Source organism: Oncorhynchus gorbuscha, unplaced genomic scaffold (genome assembly GCF_021184085.1).
Source record: "Oncorhynchus gorbuscha isolate QuinsamMale2020 ecotype Even-year unplaced genomic scaffold, OgorEven_v1.0 Un_scaffold_891, whole genome shotgun sequence".
Classification (NCBI taxonomy): Eukaryota; Metazoa; Chordata; class Actinopteri; order Salmoniformes; family Salmonidae; genus Oncorhynchus; species Oncorhynchus gorbuscha.
In genome coordinates this window covers 132,922-157,486 of record NW_025745865.1, presented here as the reverse complement: position 1 = coordinate 157,486, position 24,565 = coordinate 132,922, and the positions used below count along the sequence as shown (strand labels likewise).

At 40.4% G+C, this 24,565-nt stretch overlaps 1 protein-coding gene across 3 annotated transcripts in view; it reads left to right on the top strand.

Moving 5' to 3' along the window:
* The first annotated feature begins 358 nt into the window (after positions 1-358).
* LOC124020732 (hydroperoxide isomerase ALOXE3-like) overlaps positions 359-24,565 on the top strand; it is a 38,606-nt gene continuing 14,399 nt past the window's right edge. Inside the window, exons 1-9 of one of the 3 annotated variants that reach the window (XR_006836135.1) lie at positions 359-571; positions 13,243-13,404; positions 13,582-13,792; positions 17,769-17,850; positions 18,333-18,455; positions 22,048-22,151; positions 22,254-22,423; positions 22,559-22,699; positions 24,256-24,459. Coding sequence is in view for 2 of the 3 variants with exons in the window: in XM_046335991.1 (XP_046191947.1) it covers positions 506-571; positions 13,243-13,404; positions 13,582-13,792; positions 17,769-17,850; positions 18,333-18,455; positions 22,048-22,151; positions 22,254-22,423; positions 22,559-22,699; positions 24,256-24,459 (1,263 nt within the window). In the remaining variant the exon portion in view is untranslated. Of the gene's footprint in view, positions 572-1,798; positions 1,901-13,242; positions 13,405-13,581; positions 13,793-17,768; positions 17,851-18,332; positions 18,456-22,047; positions 22,152-22,253; positions 22,424-22,558; positions 22,700-24,255; positions 24,460-24,565 lie in introns of those variants that run through there. The other 2 variants (XM_046335991.1, XM_046335992.1) reach the window with 2 other exon arrangements.

The window sequence follows — 24,565 nt, the reverse complement described above, 5'->3', positions numbered from 1 at the left end:
GGGAGAGGTGGAAGGGGGGTTTAGGGCTGGGTGTCATTTAGATTTGTAAGAGGATAGATTAGGGACAGGGAGATAGGGAGAGGTATTTTGTAGGGTGACGGGGAGGAAGATGCTCCCCTGAGGTTTTGTTTGGGGTTTATGTTTTAGTTTAATTAGTTTATTTAAAATACCATTATTTGTGTATGTATGTAAATTATGAGTTGTAAAGAATGAATGGTATTGAAGATAATAAAAAAAAAATTTGTTTGGGTTTTCACTTTTCTTGTTTTGTTTAGTCTGTTCATGTATAGTCGTCTTTATTAAAAACATGAATAACCACTACGCTGCATTTTGGTCCGCCTCTCTTTCACCAGAAAAACCTTACAGCACATCCTGTATTTCTACTCCGGAATACATTCCAGAGAATGTCGAGCAAATACGTTTTCCTTTTTCCACTGAATCAGAAAGGTGTGTCAATAAACACTTGTCATTGTCCATACGAGATAACAAACTATATAAAAGAGCCATGATGTCTGAGGTGCTGAGTACAGCGGAACGATTTCTCATTGCTGAATTACTGCATCTTATCGGGGTAAGAAAGCTTATTTTCATAACGTTCTTTATTATTTGACATGTAATAGATGGTTTCCATGACCTTTTCTCATTTGACTTTGCTGTTGAATATAACGTTTCACATTGTCAAAAGGAACCTGCAAGTACATACGACTTTTAAACTTTATATTGCAATAAGTGTTGACTCTAATTTCAAACATGTATCTATTTGTGGATCTTTGTATAAAGTATACTGTACTGATTATCATCCATACGGTTTTAGAAAAAAAATACTAAGATAACAATTATTTTGGATAATTGTGTGGCCTTAATCTGACACAATAGCTAAACAAAATGATTGGTCATCAGTCTCTCAATTAAATATACCATTTTATTTTATACAACGTGTGGATCTAAACCTGGATGCTCATTTGTTAAATCCGCGTTCCAGCTGGTGTCTATTCCACAAGTCACCGGCTAAATCTGATGTTGAAATGTTGAAATTTACTGTTCCATCTGACTGCGCAATCTACTGTCTCATCAACTCAGCTAGATCTACACTGTAAAAAGCCCTCGACATTATGTCCTATTTCTTTTAGACGAACATTTTGGTTTTCAACAGCGGAGATTTGTAGTAATGAATGTCGGGACAAGACAGACAGGCTGGCAGCTTTTCTCAGCCAGTCGAAATCATGAATCAGCATGATTTATATGCATATATACAAAGTAATCAATAGAAAAACACAAAATGCAGCTAGTTTGTTGTCATTTCAGCTTCAGTTTGAAGTGATTGTGTTAGCTATGTAGTTGGCAATCTCTTATGAACAGTGGCCAGGCGAAAGAGCAAATGTTCTATGCCATGCGAAATGGCACATCATTAGCTGATTGTTATGGATGTATAACAAATAAATCACTAGAAAACAGCTTGAACAAACATGAAGCTATGAAGCTACTTTTTTTATTTTTAATAATATGTTTATTATTTTACAATAAAAAAATATAATTAAAGACAGCAATACTAACAATGACATTCATTGTACTGTTGAATGAGATGGCCAATTTAGAGGACAAAACAAAACTTAACTCACACATACACAAAATAAAACAAAATCCTAATAGGTGGTACATGTATAAGAAGACAGCATATAGTCATTACAAGCAGTGTAGTTAATTACGCCAAAAATAAATATTGAGTGGAGTACAGCACAGAGTAGCAGCAGATCGTCAACCCAGTTATGAAGCGGGACGAGACCATTTATCCAGTATCGGCTGCCATATTTTGTAAAACATTGAACTTCTATTGGAGGTTTTGTATCGAATCTTTTCCATATGTATTACATTCCCTAAATCCCGTAACCACATTTCAAAGGTAGGTACAGTCTCCAATTTCCAAAATTGCAATATGAGCCTTTCGGCTAGTAGAGTACAAAGAGAGACAGCTTTCCCTTCGTGGTTATTCCCATCAACTGTACCAAACAGAGTGGTCAATGGGTCTGGGGCTAGAACTCTATCAAAGGCTCTAGATAAGTAATAAAAAATGAGAGCCCAGTAAACATGTAACTTAAGACATGTCCAGAATAAGTGGGTCAACGTCCCCTCATCCTGCTTGCACCTCTCACACAGTGGTGAGGTGTCCGGGAATATTTTATGCAGTTTCACTTTTGAGTAATGTAACCTGTGTATCACCTTGAACTGTACAAGGTTGTGTCTGGCATTCACTGAACTGTGGTTTATATTCCTGAGAGCTTCTACCCAGTCCTCATCTGAGTTTTCTGAACCAAGTTATTGTTCCCAAGCCCTTTTAATGGTGTCTGTGGATACCTCTATGTGGGCCTGTAGCACATCATACAGTCTAGAGACCGACCCTTTTGAATGGGGTTTGACAAGGATCAAGCTATCTAATGTAGGACTATTTGGCTTCATGCCATACTGTGGGATATGTGTCCTTGTGAAATTCCTGATTTGGAGGAATCTGACAAAATGTGTTATTGGCATGTTGAACTTTCCCTGTAAATGTTGAAATGAAGCTGACTGACCATCTATGTATAGATTAGCAATTATTGTGAGCCCCTTCTCCCTCCACTGTGAAAATACCACATCATCCAATGCGGGGTGGAAAGCATGATTCAGGCAAATCGGGCTGTCAATGTATACAGTGGGTATGTTAAGAATAATATAATAATAATATAATAATATAATATAATAATAATAATATATAATAATAATAATATATGCCATTTAGCAGACGCTTTTATCCAAAGCGACTTACAGTCATGTGTGCATACATTCTACGTATGGGTGGTCCCGGGGATCGAACCCACTACCCTGGCGTTACAAGAAAACTGAGCTACAGACCAAAATACCTCATCTGTTTCCAGATCCTAAGCCTATGACAAATGACTGGGTTAGAGTCATAAGTGGATTTTTTCACATATGATGGGCTATTAACAAGTGCATGGAGTGAGGAACGTTGACAGGAGGCCTGCTCAATCAAAAGCCATGCAGGCATATCCTTCTGTCTCATCGCAGGTGAACTTTCCCTCCATAAAGACACAATGTTCAGATTAGCAGCCCAATAACACAGTTTGAAGTGAGGAAGGCCAAAGCCCCCCTCTTATCTTGTACTTGCATAAATGCTTCTTTGAAATTCTGGCTGCCTTGTTAAAAAAATGGAGTTACTATTGAATCCAGTTTCTTAAAATAGCTTTGTGGTATGAAATTGGGTAGACATTGGAAGAGGTAAAGAAACCTGGGTAGGACAACAATTTTAATAGCGTTTATACGACCAACCAAGATAGAGATTTTCCAAAAATCTATATTTTGTTTAAGCTGATATATTTTCATGTCCCAATTTGCTTTCAATAGCTGATCAAGGTCTCTTGTCACTACAATGCCAAGGCTTGTGAACTTGTCCATCACTGTTCTAAACGGAGTAGATTGCAGAAATTGCATATCCACAGGCCGTGATATTGGCATCAACTCACTTTTTTTTGCCAGTTTATCTTGTAGCCAGAGAAGGAGCCAAATGTGTTTTATCAAGTTAAGTAAGAGTGGAATAGAAGTTTTAGGCTTGGACAAAAACAAAAGAACATCGTCTGCATATAGTGAAATTTTGTGCTGTGTGTCCTTTATATTTAACAGGAGCTATATCGGCACATGCCCGAATGCGAGTAGCAAGGGGTTCCATGGCTATAGCGAAGAGAGCAGGCGAAATAGGGCACCCCTGTCGGCACCCCTTGAACAAGCGGAATGACTGCGACATTTCTTGATTGGTTACCACGGACGCCATTGGGTGTGCATAAATATTACTTATCCAATTAATAAATTCCTTTCCGAACCCGAAGTGCTCCAGAACCGACATCATATACTTCCACTCAATCCGATCAAACGCCTTCTCTGCATGGAGCTATTACCACTGCCTCAACCTTATCATGATACATTACGTTGAAAAGGCGTCTGAAATTGTAGTATATGTCGGCCCGGGATAAAACCTGTCTGGTCAGGGTGCATGATGTCGGAAATATGTTTTCAATCGGTTTGCCAATATCTTTGTCAACACCTTGTTTTCTATGGGGAGTAACGACACGGGGCGATAAGACGACATCTCCATGGAATCTATCTTTTTTCAAGATCAGTGCTATTGTAGCCTCAAAGTGTTTGTGGGAGTTTGGCATTTTCTTTGGATTGTTTAAACATTCGCAACATAAGTGGAGATAGACTGGCGCAGTACTACTTATAGAATTCTATTACATATCCATCGGGCCCAGGGGCCTTGCTGTTTGGAAATTGTGCTATTGCTGTGTTAATTTCCTCTAAAGTTATCCCTGCATCGAGTGCAGCAGCTGCCCCCCTCGAGTTTAGGAAGTTCACATTCAGCGAGAAAGCGTTCCATAGTTTGTGGATCAGTAGCATTGCCTTTTGATTGGTATAGCTCTGAGTAGAACTGCGCAAAGCATTTATTAAAACCTCTTGGGGATAGTGAGATGCTAGCGTCTCAAGTGGCCAATTGCCCCGGGAAATGCAGAGCGCCAAATTCAAATAAAACGCTAAAAAACTCAAACATTCATTAAATCACACATGCAGGATACTCAATTAAAGCTACACTCGTTGTGAATCCAGCCAACATGTCAGATTTTAAAAATGCTTTTCGGCAAAAGCATGAGAAGCTATTATCTGATAGCATGCACCCATCAACCAGTAGTAAACAAAAGAACTAGCGTGGCAGGCGCTACACAAAGCGCTGAAATAAAATATAAAACATGCATTACCTTTGACAAGCTTCTTTGTTGGCACTCCAATATGTCCCATAAACATCACAATTGGTCCTTTTTTCAATTAATTCTGTCCATGTATACCCAAAATGTCCATTTATAAAGCAGGTTTGATCCGGGAAAAAAACAGCTTGCCAAAACACAATGTCACTACAAAACATTTCAAAAGTTGCCTATAAACTTTGCCAAAATATTTCAAACTACTTTTGTAATACAACTTTAGGTATTTTTAAATGTTAATAATCGATCAAATTGTAGACGGGGCAATCTGTATTCAATAGAGCAAGTAAACAAAACATGCACCTTTTTCCCTCTTGCGTAACTCAACAGTGTAATGTTGTTCCAGGATGTGCTTCTTCTTCGTTGCACCAATGATTAACTTCAACCCATTTCAAAAGACTGGTGACATCCTGTGGAAGTAGTAGGAACTATAAATGGTCGCTATCAAATATCCCTTGGCAAAGACAACTGCGGGAACGGTCAGAGGCAAAAATAATACATTCTGAACAGTTTTTCCTCTGGGGTTTGCCTGCTACATAAGTTCTGTTATAGTCACAGACATGATTGAACCAGTTTGAGAAACTTCAGTGTTTTCTCTCCACACCTACTAATCATATGCATATAATATATTCCTGGCATGAGTAGCAGGAAGTTGAAATTGTGCACACTATCCAAAAGTGAAAATGCTGCCCCCTATCCTTAAGGTTATTAATATCCTGCGGATCTGTTACTATTTTACCATTGTCTTTTATTTTGTGAATACCTCTATATGCCTCTACATGCCTTAGCTGTCTTGCTAATAATTTGTGGTTAGTCACCCAGTTCAAAATAACTTTGTTGCTTTCTAGCAAAGAGCCCACCCATTTCGAAAGGATGGTATTGTATATTCATATTTTAACTTTGATCTTCTCAAGGACTGTATATGAGGAATTATAATGTCCTAAAAACGTTCTCCTGTTCCCCTAACTCTCTTTCAATTTCTCTCAGCCTAGTATTGGCGCGTTTCTTCCCCTCTGATGTATAATAAATACTGTACCCTGTAATCACATCCTTTAGAGATTCCCAAAGGGTGGAGTCGTCAACATCCCCCGTGTCGTTAGTTCCGAGGAAAAGGGCAATCTGCTCCTTCAAATACTGACAAAAGGCCTAATCTTTCAGCAGGTATGTGTCTAAGCGCCACGGTCGCCGACCTGTCGACATATTGTGGAGTTCAGTACCATGGACAGAGGAGAGTGGTCCGTAATTAGAATAGGGTGATAGGTAACCGACTCAGCTGCTGAAATTAGTTTGGAGTCCAACAAAAAATAGTCAATTCTGGAATATAATTGAACTGATGAAAAGAAAGAATAATCCCTGTCTGTTGGGTGCGTCAGTCTCCAAATATCGACAATGTTAAGGTTTGTCATCAATGTATTTAGACAGACACTGGCATTTGATTGTTGAAGTGACCTTGATAGATGTTTATCTAAAAGAGGATCTAACGTACAGTTAAAGTCCCCTCCAACAATAACACTTGTATCTGAGATATTTGGTATGTCCTTAAATACCCTTTGAAAGAATAATGGATCATCGAAGTTGGGTCCATATAAATTGACCAAGGTTACTGGTTTCGAATTCAGTGTACCAGCCACAATAATATACCGACCATTAGGATCTGAAATCGAGGATGAGTAAACAAAAGGAATGTTTTTCCTTATCAGGATTGCTACCCCTCTCACTTTTGCATCAAAGTTAGACTGGTATATCTGACCGATCCAGCCGACTCGTAGCTTGGCCTGAGCGGATCGTTTAATATGAGTTTCTTGAAGAAACACTATGTCAGCACCCAGTGATTTAAGATTAGAAAAAACCTTAGCTTGTTTCACCACATGCCCTAAGCCATTACAGTTCCAGCTGACTATCTTTATTCCACCTGCTCTACTCTGTGCTCTGTCACTGTGGCATTTCTTATTTTAGAGCAAATTGTTGCTGTCATACAAAACTCAGAAGAAAAACGTCCCGCCGTACGAGAGCATTTCATGCCACCTGTACTAATAATAAACGTGAACATAAAACACAGATCCCATCCCCCCCTCCCGTCCCTTTACTGAGTGACTTCCCCAAACGAAGCACTCCTTGGCTAACACACAAACCTTAGGGTGTCTAGACATACAGCTTGAACTAACTTGTCATCTATAGATGCTCTGCATATATGCTAATATTAAATAACACTTAACACTTAACTCTCACGTTAGGGGGGGAGTGGCACTAAAACATATTGTGCTAAACAATGATATATTAGCCACAACATCTCACCTATCATATAAGTCCCAATTTCTGATCTTCTAATCGAAAAGACATAGGCTGGAAATCCAAACACATTCCCGGCCTGTATTTGGTCATTTAGCCGGTTGACACAGCCGTTCTGTATCCTCAGCCAGGGACCTTTTCTTGTCAAGAACAGATCGGCCTCTTTTGGGTTGTCAAATGTACGTGTTGATCCTTCGACTGTCACCTTAAACCGGGCTGGGAAGAGGAATCCATATCGGATGCTGGCCGCCCTGCTTTTGTTGCGTACCTCATCATACTGGGGCGGCAGCGTAGCCTAGTGGTTGGAGCGTTGGACTAGTAACCGGAAGGTTGCGAGTTCAAACCCCCGAGCTGACAAGGTACAAATCTGTCGTTCTGCCCCTGAACAGGCAGTTAACCCACTGTTCCCAGGCCGTCATTGAAAATAAGAATCTGTTCTTAACAGACTTGCCTGGTTAAATAAAGGTAAAATTAAAATTAAATACTATTTCCGTTGGTTCCTCACCTCCAAGGTAAGATCTGGGTAGAAAGCCACCCTGGCTCCGTTGAAGTTAAGGGGGAACTTTTGAATAGCCAGTTTGAGGATGAGATCCCTGGTCTGGGGATAGTGTCGTTTGCTCAACCTCATGCACCCTTCTCTGAGTTGCCTTCACAGTTTCGGCCAAAGTCCCAATACTCTTTGAGATATCAGCCAACCTTGTGTCCACCTTCTTGGTTAGCGAGTTTATGGCAGCCAGTATGTCACTTTGCGTAGGCTCTGTGGGGATCTCTTGGAAGCTAGCCTCTTCAGCTAACTTTTCGTGGGTTGGTGACGTTGAAATTGGTTCGTTGTCTATCTCATTCAAATTATCTTGTTTAGCGCTCCCTTTTTTGGTGCCTTTTCCCTTTGTCAAAGTTGTTTGAAGTTTTAGGTCGCGAGACGTTAAGATAAATACTAATTTGTTTCAAAATGGAGCGGAGCTCTAGCAAAGCACGTCTACTCCATAGCACGCTCTCTAGCGCCCCCCATATGAAGCTACTTTGTTGTTATTCTGGCTGCACTGTTTGACGTGACTGTTAGTCAACGTTGGCTATCTAGCAAGCAAGGGATATGAACCTTGCCAGAAAGCAATTTACCTGTCTAACATCAGCGCTCAGATGGGAGGGGTGGAAATATTTTATGTTGTGTCCATAAAAATATGATTCAATGTGCTAATTTCAGGCAGCTCTGGTAGGGATATTTAAGACCGACCAAAGCTGGTTTTAGTGGTAACGCAGTTGGTCATAGCATGAATTATGGCAGCGGAAACGCAGGTTATACAGCCGTGACGCACATTGCCCATATGTGTATGGAACGAGATGTGCTTTTGGTGCCTGTATACTTAATTTTAAGGAACATCAAAGACATTTTGTTTTATTTAATTAAAAACCAAACATTGCCTTGTTTTATTTTTGTCCTGCCCAATGTAATCAAATAGGCTAGTCAAGACCATTGATAAAGTGAAAATATGAAGAGTAATGTGTTGTCTTGGATTTGCCCCAAACATAATACTTGTATTCAGGTGAAAAAGTGAATGGCTTTGCCACATTGTTTTCAATATTACTTTAGTGCCGTGTTGCAAACAGGATGCATGTTTTGGAATATTTTTATTCTGTACAGGCTTCCTTCTTTTCACTCTATCAATTAGGTTAGTATTGTGGAGTAACGACGGCCTTTGAAGAACGGTAACTGTTTTAAAGTCACCATTGTCCCCATGGTGAAATCCCTGAGTGGCTTCCTTCCTCTCCGGCAACTGAGTTAGGAAGGATACCTGCATCTTGGTACACTGAAAAAAAAATGGTGCTTTGAATTTATTTAATTCAAATGTGTGCATCGGTTCCACATGAATGAAACATGTTAAACACAATATTATTTTTGTGAGGCAAATATAATCATTTGCATAAATGCATTGTAATGGAATAAAATCAATTTAACATGATTTGGTAAAGCTCATTTTATTTGAATTAAATGTGTAGCTTCAAATGGATTTGATCATGTTCCCTAAACCTGATCACTACTTAATAACCAACATTCTTTTATTGATGACATTACTCTGTATTATGGACAAGTTTCTACATTATTAATGTAAGCACAAGATTAAATGCTGCCATTTTCTACCTTAGTGTTTGTATTCATACAAATTAATAGGGAAAAATAAAATACATGCTAAATATGTGTAACCAAGGAGCAAGAGACCATTTGCATCAGCGACAAAGGCAAAATGCATGTTTTAAAAAATTATACTGTATTTTTTTGTAATGGTTCAGCTCATTGGAACGACAAATGTAAATTCACTGACATTCAGTGTTCTATGAATTGCACAGGTCTAAATCACAGTGCAGTAGGCTATATGGCTGTATAAAAAAATAGTTGCCTAACAATGATTGGGCACTCTCTCTAATGCATTTTGTTACAAAATGAGGTAGTTATTTTTCATAAGGAGTTACAGACATAGAATGAGGTAGGTATGTGTACATTTTTGTTCATGTTAATTCTTTTGAATAAAAGTCATTACAAAGTGAAGCTGAACTTTTTCCATAAGCAGAAAACTAAGGGCATCTATACAAAATCACAATAGCTCCATCTTTGTACATGCACATTCTGTGGGTGTTTGTGAACAAGTTCAACATAAGTCAAACATACAGTCTGAAACATCTCACTGAAACAGCCTGTTTTCTAATGCAACCGCTGTGTTCGAAAGTTTGTTCCTGGTCAGTTCCATAAAAACCTTCTGAAAGACTCCAAAGGTGTGGTGGAGCTCAGTAGGGTAACTGAGGGTCATGACATACATCAGGCCGGACAGCAAATGCTACGTTGCCCAGATCCTGCAGCACCTTGACGCCCTCAAGGACAATCCCAGCGTCCTCTGGTTCCTCACTCTCGGCATGGTCCCCCCACACTAGTTTCCTCAATGTCTGCCTTGGTGGACTCTTCATCCATGCTCCGAACAATAATATATGCCATTTAGCAGACGCTTTTATCCAAAGCAACTTACAGTCATGTGTGCATACATTCTACATATGGGTGGTCGCGGGGATCGAACCCACTACCCTGGCGTTACAAGCGCCATGCTCTACCAACTGAGCTACAGAAGGAACAAGACACAAAGGCAACATTTGTCAATCATACAAAATGAATCATTCATCAATTAAGTAGTTACAGTTCGGGACTCTAGATTGCAAAAAAAGTATAGCTCATGAAGCACAACAGTATGATACAGACAGAAATAAATCAAGAAGAGTCCTTTTCAGTGTCAACTAAATCAAGAACTGCTGGTAATATTTGAACACTATTACAAGGCTAAAATGAAGTGGTTCTAAACCAGATTTCCATTCTATTCAGATTACATTTGAGACACATCCAATTTGATCTCTGTATTCAGCATCCATGCAACAACAAAAAGACTGAGTCTAATCTGAATCATACAATTCTGATTTTAAAAAGTGCACCTAACCACTGCTATTGAAATAAGATGGAAGACAGAGATGACACAGTAACAAAATAGCTAGTGATAGAATTTGATGGTGATACGGAACAGGAAGAGAATGAAGCGTTTCCTTTTTCTATCTATTAACACACAATAGCATTGTGTTATTGACTGTACGTTTGTTTGTGTAACTCTGTTGTTTTTGTCGCACTGCTTTGCTTTATCTTGGCCAGGTCGCTGTTGTAAATGAGAACTTGTTCTCCACTGGCCTACGTGGTTAAATAATGGTGAAATAATAAAAAAAGAACATGCCACATATTCCTGTACAAGGCTTTCTGGTTCTTCACCCATATACACTCACACTTCCTTTCTGACGCACTCTCGTCCCACATCTATGTTGCTATTCTAACAAAACAGGATTTATTTTATTTATGTCTAGTTTTTAAATCATCTTTTGGTGTAGAACCACATATGAATATGTCTTTTCAAGCATAAGGAATTCTTACATCAGCCATAGGTGCCATGCTTGATATGAGTCTTCTGCCCAGCTGTCTTCCTCCTGGAACGACATCAGCAGATCATCAGACTGTATATCACGTTGAGAAAGACATTTGGAATGGAGTGGGGTTGTGGTGATTCTCTTAAACTCAGCATTGACCTGAAAATGGTAGTTAAACAAATGAGATGTTCTTTTAAAAGCAGAAAGGAAAATAGACTGGAGATGATCACACATGCAGCAAACAAGAGGTTTCTCTATAGGGAGAGAAATAACTAAGCAGTCGGCACAAATGGTGATAACTCTGATTAAGGCTCACTTATGTGGCAAGCTGAAGGAAAAAAATATTCTACCTTTACCAACAAATCCCAGATAACACAGCCATGCTTGTCTTATTGTTGGGTAACTTACCACAATGACTTCAAAGAGCGCAGGCCATCTTGCCATGAAGTCCTCTGCCATGGGTGCATCACAGACAACTTCATGTCTCCGGTATGCAAATGTCTTCTCCATTTTTGAACTTCACTGTCTCTCTGTTTTTCCTTTTCTTCACATGGGACAGCAGAGCTTTCCACATGTCCTCGAGGCTCTCTTCTGTTTCTCTTGAGGGATATGTGGGGCAAAAGTTAACTTCTGCTCTCTTTGGCTTTTTAACACCATAGGCTGCACTTGACTGACTTGCAGCTTTGTGCTTCAATGAGTTTGTCACCCCTGGACATCCCAGTCTTCTCAGGCGAGCGCGGTAGTTTGCCAGTTTTGTATTTCAAACTGGTTTTCCATCCTCCACATACTGTGAAGGAACACTTCTCAGTCAGATTTGTAGTAACCTCTGTGGAGTGGACATGACTTTGGTGCACAATTAAGGCATTCCAGGTCTTAAATGCGCATGGACAGTCAATGTATGTACATAGGTAACGGACAGTACGGCCATAATGTGGGTGCTTTAACTTGTAATGATGCAAAAGTTGGAACCTACTTGACACCAATTCTGAACACCCCTTACATTTCCACATTCACACAACAGTGAAAAAAAGAGCAGAAAAATCACAAGACCTAAAGACTGAAATTGGGCGCAAACGAACAAACAACCTGTAAGCTTTTGAATGGGTAGACAAAGCAGCACAAATGTAGTTGGCAAACATCATCGACCTGTAAATACCCATTTTGTTCATGAAATTATATGTATTTTTATTTTTTACTTTACTAGGCAAGTCAGTTAAGAACAAATTCTTATTTTCAATGACGGCCTAGGAAGAGTGGGTTAACTGCCTGTTCAGGGGCAGAACGACAGATTTGTACCTTGTCAGCTCGGGGATTTGAACTTGCAACCTTTCGGTTACTAGTCCAACGCTCTAACCACTAGGCTACCCTGCATGCATCCACTCATATGCACATACGTTTAATGTATTGATAAATGGACACCCATAATATAAAGTAACACTGTTCAAGTGCTAAAAAGAACTCTACATCCATTTCAATAAGTATGTATGTCACCTGGAGGCAGTCATGGGAAAACTGTTAAACTGCATGAAAGCACCAATCTTTGTGTTGCATTGATTGCAAGCAATGAAATCACATTGAGAGGAGAAACAAAACATGTTTGAGTAAATCTCATGTTTTTGTAAATCTGACAGCCCACCTTGTCCTGTTTTTTTTTCAGGGTGGTGACTGGGTGTATTGACAGTGTAATTAATAACATCACCATGCTCAAAGGGATATTCAATGTCAACTTTTTTTTACCCATCTAACAATAGGTGCACCTCTTTGTGAGGCATTGAATACCTCCCTGGTCTTTGGTTATATCTGTTTGTAATTCACTGCTCGACTGAGTGACCTTACAATTATCTGTATGTGTGGGGTACATAGATGAGGTCGTCACTCAATCATGTTTGAATACTATTATTACACACCCACAGTAAGTCCATGTCACTTATGTGACTTGTTAAGCACATTTGTACTTAGGCTTTCTAATAATGTCTAAAACATAATGCCAGTGACACAATCGCAATTGAATCCCTTTTAAATTCACGCTGTAACACAACAAAATGTGGAAAAGGTTGTATGGTACATCTTCATCTTGAAAAAGACTACGAATATTTACTGTGGCAAACATTTGGTTGCAGTTGATCGTCTTATGTGGTTCCATTGAGTTGGTTCTAGTTAAGTTGTAATGCTGTATGTCTAACATGTTGTCTTGCTGTGTGTGTAGAATTATTTGTCTTGCAGAATCATCATGGTGAAGTACACAGTGAAAGTGTTTACTGGAAAAATGCTGCTTGCCGGCACATTGAACAGTGTTTACGTCAAACTGGTCGGCAGAAAGGGAGAAAGTAAACGCGTGTACATCCCTAAAACCGGCAGCCAAGGATCGGTAAGTTCACAAAAAAGTTGTATTATACCACAATCCATCTGGGTGTTGCGAATGCCAAATACAATCTCCATTCTGGGATTCGAACATATCTAAACCAGCAGTCTCAACTTAGTCAACGTTTAGAGAACGTTGTTTGTTTGCTGGGATCATTTTAACATGTCATCTATCTCTCTGTAGATGATTGAGCACAATGTGTCCTGTCCCTCCTCCCTGGGCCATCTGGAGTTTGTAGTGCTGGACACAGAGCCGTATGCCCTGTTCGCCTACATCAACGATGACTGGTTCTGCTCTAAAGTAGTGGTGACCACACCAGAGGGAGACACGGCCAGCTTCCCCTGTTACCGCTGGATCTCAGGCTATGAGCGTCTGGTGTTCAGAGAGGCCACTGGTCAGTATGTTGGTATACAGTATACATCATTGTGTAGGTTTAGTTTTGGATATAACTGCTGTGCCCAAGACTCATAGCTACAGGTCAGCTAGCTGAATGTCATTTGTAGTTTAACTCTAATTTTATTTGTCACGTGCCGATTACAACAGGTTTAGACCTTACCGTGAAATGCTTACTTACAAGCCCTTAACCAACAAAGCAGAGTTTAAAAAAAGTTTATTTAGCAAATATTAACCTATCACAATATAATAACAATAACAATGCAATATACAGTGCCTTGCAAAATTATTCATCCCCCTTGGCGTTTTTCCTATATTGTTGCATTACAACCTGTAATTTAAATAGGTTTTTATTCGGATTTCATATAATGGACATAAATTAAATGAAGAAAAAGAACATGTTTCAAAGATTCTAAAAGATGGAAAAGTGGTGTGTGCATATATATTCACCCCCTTTGTGATGAAGCTCCTAAATAAGATCTGGTGCAACCAATTACCTTCAGAAGTCACATAATTAGTTAGATTGCACACAGGTGGACTTTATTTAAGTGTCATATGGTCTGTCACATGATCTCAGTATATATACGCCTGTTCTGAAAGGCCCCAGAGTCTGCAACCCCACTAAGCAAGGGGCACCACCAAGTAAGCGGCACCATGAAGACCAAGGAGCTCTCCAAACAACAGGTCAGGGACAAAGTTGTGGAGAAGTACAGATGAGGGCTCGGATATAAAAAAATATCAGAAACGTTGAACATCCCACAGGGCACCATTTAAATCCATTATTTAAAAAATGGAAAGAATATGGCAAAACAACAAACCTGCCAAGAGAGGGCCACCCACCAAAACTCACAGACCAAGCAAGGAGGGCATTAATCAAAGAGACCAAAGATAACCCTGAAGGAGCTGCAAAGCCCACAGAGCTGGGCTTTACGGAGGAGTGGCCAGATAAAAAGCCATTGCTTAAAGAAAGAAATAAGCGAACACGTTTGGTGTTCGCCAAAAAGCATGTGGGAGACTCTCCAAACATATGGAAAAATGTAATATGGTCCGATTAACCTCTCTGGGATATGTGGGACACTAGCGTCCCACCTGGCCAAAAGCCAGTGAAAATGCAGAGCTCAAAATTCAAATAAATTACTATAAAAATCTAACTTTCATGAAATCACACATGCAAGATACCAAATTAAAGCTACACTTGTTGTGAATCCAGCCAACATGTCAGATTTCAAAAAGGCTTTTCTGCGAAAGCAAACAATGCTATTATCTGAGGATAGCAAAGTGGAACGTGTTTTCAGGTCACTCTCCTCTAATAAAGTGTACACTAGACTCGAGCCTCGTTCTGAACAGTGTTACTTCTTAATTTCTCAAAGGAAAAACCTCAACCAATTTCTAAAGACTGTTGATATCCAGAGGAAGCAATAGGAACTGCAGGAAAGTCTGGATTCCCAATGAGAACTCATTGAAAAGAGTGACCTCAAAAAAAAAAAAATCTGAGCCCTTTGTCCTCTGGGTTTTGCTTGCCAAATATGTTCTGTTATACTCACAGACATGGTGCAAACAGTTTTAGAAACTTCAGAGTGTTTCCTATCCAAATCCACTAATAATATGCATATCTTATCTTCTGGGGATGAGTAGCAGGCCGTTTACTTTGGACACGCTTTTCATCCGGACGTGAAAATATTGCCCCCTATTCCAAAGAAGTTATTAAAATTGAGCTTTTTGGTCATCAAGGAAATCGCTATGTCTGGCGCAAACCCAACACCTCTCATCACCCTGAGAACACCATCCTGAGAACACAGTGAAGCATGGTGGGGGCAGCATTATGCTGTGGGGATGTTTTTCATCGCCAGGGACTGGGAAGCTGGTCAGAATTGAAGGAATGATGGATGGCATTAAATACGGGGAAATTCTTGAGGGAAACCGGTTTCAGTCTGACAGAGATTTGAGACTGGGACAGGGTTTCACCTTCCAACAGGACAATGACTCTAAGCATACTGCTAAAGCAACACCCGAGTGGTTTAAGAGGAAACATGTAAATGTCTTGGAATGGCCTAGTCAAAGCCCAGATTTCAATCCAATTGAGAATCTGTGGTATGACTTAAACATTGCTGTACACAAATGAAATTAAATCAAATGTATTTATATAGCCCTTTGTACATCAGCTGATATCTCAAAGTGCTGTACAGAAACCCAGCCTAAAACCCCAAACAGCAAGCAATGCAGGTGTAGAAGCACGGTGGAACCCATCCAACTTGAAGGCACTGGAGCAGTTTTGCCTTGAAGAATGGGCAAAAGTCCCAGTGGCTAGATGTACCAAGCTTATAGAGACATACCCCGGGAGACTTGCAGCTGTAATTGCTGCAACATTTTGCATCTTCAAAGTGGTAGGTATGTTGTGGAAATCCAATGATACAACCCCCCAAAAATCTATTTAAATTCCAGGTTGTAAGGCAACAAAATAGGAAAAATGCCAAGGGGGTGAATACTTTCACGAACCACTGTACAAGGGGTACCGGTAACCGAGTCAATGTGCAGGGGTACAGGTTGTCAAGGTCATTTAAGTACTATGTCCATGAAGGTTAGGTGTGAAGTGCATAGATAATGACCAGAGAATAGCAGCAGCGTATGTGAATGTATTAATAAGAATAAAGAGGGGTTCATTGCAAATAGTCTGGTTAGTCATAGTTTATTTTGAAATGTGTGTGAAAGGGGCTATATTTATGGAATAATGGTTGATATACACTACTGTTCAAACGCTTTGGGTCACTTAGAAATATCCTTGTTTTTGAAAGAAAAGAAAAACAATTGTCCATTAAAATAATATCAAATTGATCAGAAATACAGTAGATATTTTCAAGAAACTGAAGATCTCATACAACGCTGAACTACACCCCTCACAGAACAGCGCAAACTGGCTCTAACCAGAATAGAACGAATGGGAGGCTCTGGTGCATAACTGAGCAAGAGGACAAATGCATTAGTGTGTAGTTTGAGAAACAGATGCCTCACAAGTCCTCAACTGGCAGCTTCATTAAATAGTACCAGCAAAACACCAGTCTCAACGTCAACAGTGACGTCAACGTCTAGGCAGAGTTGCAAAGAAAAAGCCATATCTCAGACTGGCCAATAAAAAGAAAAGATTAAGATGGGCAAAAGAACAAAACTCGACAGATGAAGATTGGAAAAAGTGTTATGGACAGACAAATCTAAGTTTGAGGTGTTCAGATCACAAAGAAGAACATTTGTGAGATGCAGAGAAAATGCTGGAGGAGTTCTTGACGTCATCTGTCAAGCATCATGAAGGCAATGTGATTGTCTGGGGGTACTTTGGTGCTGGTAAAGTGGGATCTTTAAGAAGGAAGGCTATCGCTCCATTTTGCAACGCCATGCCATACCCTGTGGACTGTGCTTAATTGGAGCCAATTTCCTCCAACAATGACCCAAAGCACAGCTCCAAACTATGCAATAGCTATTTAGGGAAGAAGCAGTCAGCTGGTATTCTGTCTATAGAGGAGTGGCCAGCACAGTCACCGGATCTCAACACTACTGAGCTGTTGTGGGAGCAGCTTGACCATATGGTATGTAAGAAGTGCCCATCAAGCCAATCCAACTTGTGGGAAGTGCTTCAGGAAGCATGCGGTGAAATCTCTTCAGATTACTTCAACAAACTGACAACTAGAATGCCAAAGGTCTGCAAGACTGTACTTGCTGCAAATTGAGGATTATTTGATGAAAGCAACGTTTGAACGACAATTATTATTTCAATAAAAAAATCATTATTTATAGTCTTGTCAATGTCTTGACTATATTTGCTATTCATTTTGCAACTAATTTCATGTATATTTTCATGGAAAACAAGGACATTTCTAAGTGACTCCAAACTTTTGAACAGTAGTGTATACAGTGGATTTCTTAAGATGTTGACCAATCCATAAACACATGAAAATGATCAACATTTCTGGTCTTTTGTATATAAGGAAAGCTGATATTCAATGAGACCTGCCCAGAGGCCATAGAGGAGAGAAAGAAGGAGCTGCAGAGTCGCCATGAGGTGTACTGGTAAGCTTTATGGAAACATTCATAATTTGTAAAGATACAATAACAACTTTAAACAAATCCAAATAAAAACATAACTCATACACACAGATAAAATGGTGTGCGATTGTAATAAAAGCAGCCGGTGGCCAAGCTGTTAAGAGCGCTAAGCCAGTAACCAAAAGGTTGCTGGTTTGGATCCCTGAGCTGACTAGTTGAACAATCTTTTGATATGCCCTTGAGAAAGGCACTTAACCCTAATTGCTCTGGATAAGCGTGTCATTTTTATTTAAGCCCCCCTTTTTGTATGGTTTATGCCTGGGTTCAAATACCATTGTAAATCTTTGAAATACTTAGAGCATTTAGTTTAGCGTGCCTGGTGTAGCAGGTGGGTGGGGTTTGCACTTAAAAAATAATCAACCCAGGTCTGGTATGATAGTGTGTTGTGTAATAGTGAATGACAGGCTGTGTATCCCGTCTTGATTTACCATGTCTGTTCCCTTCAGCTGGAGTATATATGCAGAGGGTCTACCCCAAATCATGAAAGTTGACAGCGCTTCTGATCTCCCTGATGAGGTCCGCTTCTCTTTCACCAAGGAGTTGGAGTTCAAGTTCACAGCAGCCAAAGCGTAAGTTAAAGCACTGGTTCTCAACCTTCTTTTGCTTACTGTACTCCAATCACATTTAGCTCTGTGTGGAGTACACCTGAAGTACCCCCTTTGTGTGAATTTCAGCTTTAGGCTGATTTTCTTATGAATCTTCCCAAGTACAGGCCAAGAACCCCCAGGGTTACATGGACCCTAGGTTGAGAACCATGAGGCAACACCAGGAAATGTATTCGATCTGTCAAAATCTGTTGGCATGTCCCCAACATACCTGTGAAAACATTTCCTTTTAAATGAGATGTGATTCTCCTAGACCTGTTTAAGTAATTGCAAGATCCTGAGAAGAGGGGAATTTGGCAGCCAGGAGTGTGAAGCATGGAATATGGCAACGATGCCAAGAATGACACCTCGGGTTAGGGTTGCCTAAATTAAAGATATTTTTAGCTACGCAAATCATATCTAAAATGGTATATCTAACAAGCCATTCAGACATTTAGCAGAAATGTTATATAGGTTATATACACTGAACAAAAATATAAACATGTAAAGTGTCCAGTGTTTCATGAGCTGAAATAAAAGATTCCAGAAATGTTCCATATTCTCAAAAAAGCTTATTTCTCTCAGATTTTGTGGAGAAATTTGTTTACATCCTTGTTAGTGAGTATTTCTCTTTTGCAAAGATGATCCATCCACCTGATAGTTGTGGTATATCAAGTAGCTGATTAAATAGCATGATCATTACACAGGTGCACCTTGTGCTGAGGACAATAAAAGACTACTCTAAAATGTGCAGTTTGTCACAAAACACAATGCCACAGATGACTGAAGTTGAGGGAGCATGCAATTGGCATGCTGGATGCAAGAATGTCCACCAGAGCTGTTTCCAGAGAATGTAATGTTAATTTCTCTACCATAAACCGCCTCAAGTTGTTTTAGAGAATATGACAGTATGTCCAACCGGCTTCACAACCACAGACCACGTGTAAACACGTCAGCTGAGGAACTCCACATCCGGCTTCTTCACCTGCGGTATCATCAGAGAACAGCCACACGGACAAATTATGAAACTATGAGTTTGCACAACCGAAGGATTTCTGCACAAACTGTCAGAAACCGTCTCAGGAAAGCTCATCTGTGTGCTCTACATCCTCACCAGTATCTCAACCTGACAGCAGTTTGTCATAACTGTCTTCAGTGGGCAAATGCTCCAGCCTCTGGCACGCTGGAGAAGTGTGCTCTTTGCTTTGCAAATTAATCCCGGTTTCAACTGTACCGTGCAGATGGCAGACTGTGTGTATGGCATTGTGTGGGCGAGTGGTTGGCTGATGAGAGCGTTGTAAACAGTGTGCCCACCATGGTGGTGGTGGGGTTATGGTATGAGCAGGCATAAGCTACGAACAACGAACACAATTGCATTTTATCGATGCCAATTTGAATGCAGTGACGAGAGCCTGAGGCCCATTGTCGTGCCATTTATCCGCCACCATCACCTAACTTTTCAGCATGATAATGAATAGCCCCATTTCGCTAGGATTTGTACACAATTCCAGGAAGCTGAAAATGTCCCAGTTCTTCCATGGCCTGCATACTCACCAGACATGTCACATTGAACATATTTTGGATGCTGTGGATCGACATGTACGACAACGTGTTCCAGTTCCCATCAAATATCCAATTACTTTGCACAACCATTGAAGAGGAGTGGGACAACATTCCACAGGCAATGATCAATAGTGTGATCAACGATGGAGATGTGTCATGCTGCCTGAGGCAAATGGTGGTCACACCCGACACTGACTGGTTTTCTGATACATGACCTTACAAAAAAGGTAAGGTATCTGTGACCACAGATGCATATCTGTATTCCCAGTCATGTAAAATCCATTGATTAGGGCCTAATTTATGCATTTCAATTGACTGATTTCCGTATGTGAACTGTAACTCAGTAAAATCTTTGAAATTGTTACATGTTGTGTTTATATTTTTGTTCAGTGTATGTTATTACAGATGCCGTGACCGAGTCTGTAATACCTACATGTTTCATGCAGACCACCATAGTCCCTGTGAGCAAGGAAGCGAAGGTAACCTGCCTAAATGATTACCGCCTCGTAGCACTCATGTCGGTAGCCATAAAATGCTTTGAATGGCTGGTCATGGCTCACATCAACAGCATTCTCCCGGATACCCTAGACCCATCATTAAGATTGCTGACGACAGCTGTAGGCCTGATCACCGACAATGATGAGACAGCCTATAGGGTGGAGGTCAGAGAACTGGCAGTGTGGTGCCAGGACAACAACCTCTCCCTCAATGTGAGCAAGACAAAGGAGCTGATCGTGGACAACAGGAAAAGGCGAGCTGAACAGGCCAACATTAACATCGACTGGGCTGTAGTGGGGGAGCGGGTCGAGTTTCATGTTCCTTGGTGTCCACATCCCCAACAAACTATCATGGTCCAAACACACCAAGACAGTTGTGAAGATATCACGACAAAACCCTTTTCCCCTCAGGAGACTGAAAAGGTTTGGCATGGGTCCCCAGATCCTCAAAAGGTTCTACAGCTGCACAATTGAGAGCATCCTGACCATTTGAATCACCGCCTGGTATGTTAACTGTTCGGCATCTGACTGTAAGGCGTACCAGAGTGCGTTCGGCCCAGTACATCACTGCGGTCAAGCTTCCTGCCATTAGGGACCTATATAATAGGCGATGTCAGAGGAAAGCCCATAAAGTTGGCAGAGACTCCAGTCACTCAAGTCAGACTGTTTTCTCTGCGAACACACGGCAAGCGGTATCGGAGCGCCAAGTCTAGGACCAAAAGGCTCGTTAACAGCTTCTACCCCCAACCCATAAGACTGCTGAACAATGAATCAAATGGCCACCGGACTATTTACATTGACACCCCCCCCTCCACCAATTTGTTTTATACACTGCTGCTACTCACTGTTTATCAATGCATAGTCACTTCACTCCTACCTACATGTACAAATTGCCTTAACTAACCTGTACCCCCGCACATTGACTCGGTACCGGTAACCCCTGTATATAGCCTCGTTATTGTTATGTTATTGTGTTATTTTTTACTTTAGTTTATTTGGTAAATATTTACTTAACCAACAGTGCATTTCAAGAAGAGTTAAGGGTTTGTAAGAATATCACAGTAAGGTCTACACTTGTATTCGGCGCATGTGACAAATAAAGTTTGATTTGATATCTATGGTATGTTTATTTCTTATATAAATATAATACATTATATCCCATATAGCAGACACTTTTAGCCAAAGCAGCTTAAAGTGGGTGCATATATTTTTCATATTGGTGGCCCCAGCAGGAATCAAACCCACTATCATTGTAGCCATAGTCTACCAACTGGCCACACAGGACTATAGGAACACATTTAACCCAAAGAGCAGACATATATCAAATCGCGATGGACACATATTCAATATATGTGGCCTGTGCATGAATCAACCACCCAAGGGGGAGGATGAAGAGTAAGGGACCCAACAGACACTCTGGTGGACACTCTGGTGGTGTTAAAACCAATCTCTAACCAACTTCACCATCCAACGAAATCTTTGCATGTTGAAGTTAATTTCCTTCTCTGTCCCGGCAGATTGGTGGAGTTGAATCTAGCAGGACTGTCCACAAACAAGGAACAATGGAAGAGCCTAGATGAACTCAGTCATGTCTTCAATAGCCACAAGACTGATGTTTATGGTAAGGTCTGGTCAGTGGTGTCTGTCTTGAATAAGTCATGGATTCAAATGGTTTACTGGAACCATTAGCATCTCATTATTTGATACTTTTGTTATCTATTAGAATATGTTGAAAAGAACTGGAAGGAGGATGAGTTTTTTGGGTACCAGCTTCTGAACGGCCTCAACCCCATGATGATCCATCGCTGCTCCAAGCTTCCAGAGAACTTCCCCGTCACAGAAGACATGGTGAAGGCTTCCCTTTTCGGAAAAAGCCTTGTTGCGGAAGTTCAGGTCTGTCAAAATAGTCTCTCTGTTGTCACTCATCGTTCTGTTATTGCTCTATTGGTTTCCTCCTGAGTAAGTCGTGTGTATTCTTTGGTATGGTGTTGACGTCTTCCTAACTCATTCATGTCCTAACCTAAACAGAAAGGCAACATCTTCCTGGTTGACTACAAGCGTCTACATGGAGTGACTGCAAACGTGATCAACGGGAAACAGCACTTCTTGGCTGCTCCTCTCTGCTTGCTCTACATGACAGACAATAAGCTCATGCCCATCGCAATCCAGGTACATCTCACATGAAGCAAAATGTAGAGTTCCGAAATCTACATTGAAGAAACTTAACAGAACATTTGCCACTGGGGATGCTCTTGAACCAAAAGGGGTCCCCTAAATGGAGAGAAATATTGCCCAGAAATTACGTAGCAGCATATACTGTTAGCCTAAAACTAAAGGGTTAAGAATTTGATTCATGTTATATCATATGACCTTATGTACCATACAGACAACACTCAAAACAATGTTTTCTTTAAACAATTAAACTTATGTCCAGTACCTGTCAAAAGTTTGGACACCTACTCATTCAAGGGTATTTTCTATATTTGTACTATTTTCTACATTGTAGAATGATAGAGAAGACATCAAAACTAAGAAATTACACATGGAATCATGTAGTAACCAAAAAAGGGTTCAACAAATCAAAATACTATATATTTTAGAGTCTTCAAAGTAGTCACCCTTTGCCTTTTGCACACTCTTGGCATCCTCTCAACCAGCCTTGAAGGAGTTCCCACATATGCTGAGCGCTTGTTTGCTGCTTTTCCTACACTCTGAGGTCCAACTCACCCCAAACCATCTCAATTGGTTGAGGTCGGGTGATTGTGGAGGCCAGATCATCTGATGCAGCACTTCATCACTCTCCGTCTTGGTCATATAGCCCTTACACAGCCTGGAGGTGTGTTCTGAACCATGTTTTGGGTCATAGTCCCAATAAGCGCAAACCAGATGGGATGGCATCTCACTGCAGAATGTTGTGGTAGCCATGCTGGTTAAGTGTGCCTTGAATTCTAAATAAATTACTGACAGTGTCACCAGCAAAGCACCCCCACACAATTACACCTCCTCCATGCTTCACAGTGAGAACCACACATGAGCAGAACGTTCGTTCACCTACTCTGCGTCTCACAAAGACACTGAGGTTGGAAACAAAAATCGAAAATGTACTCTTTAGACAAAGGACAGATTTCTTTTGTCGGAAGAGACAGTGGCTACTTTGAAGAATCTGAAATATGGTTTGATTTGTTTAACACTTTTTTTGGTTACTACATTGTTGTGGAAATTCTTTAACAGGGACACTCAAAATGAATATTAAATAAATCATTGTTTGTCAGCGCGCTGGAGAGGTTCGAACCATCTCAATGCACCATTGTACACATGTCAATCAGGAGCTCTGCCTGTGCAGACCCAGCAGTTTTCTTACATATATACGGCAATATACAGACAAGTTATATTTGCATGATTTAGCATAATTAATTCATCATTACCATTTAGTTTACTTCATGTGACAGACCAATACCTCACGAGGCTTCTTTCTCTCTAAGCTGAGACCTTGAAACAGATATCTTTAGTTTGTTCTCAAAACACTGTCTGGGCAAATTGCAGCTGCTGAGAGTGAGGATTTGTACAGATTTGTACAGAAAATAGTCAAATAAAGAAAAAGCCTTGAATGAGTAGGTGTGTCAACTTTTGACTGGTACTCTATCTTTAAATTAATTATAGTAATAATATACACATACTCAATTAATGAAACAAGCTATGATTGTGTTTTGCATTTCCTTTCACAGCTGAAGCAGGAGCCTGGAGAAGACAACCCCATCTTCCTTCCTACTGACTCTGAGTATGACTGGCTTCTGGCCAAGATCTTTGTGAGGAGCGCTGACTTCGCTGAACACGAGCTGAACTTTCACCTGCTGAGGACTCACCTGCTGGCTGAGGTGTTCGCCATGTCGACACTGCGTAACCTACCAATGGTGCATCCCATCTACAAGGTACATACCTACTGCTGTGCATGTTTTCAACTGTTATTGAACAATATCTGTGAGTTATTTTCCAATCAACTGAATATGTTTAACATGATAATTCCAGAGAAACTTA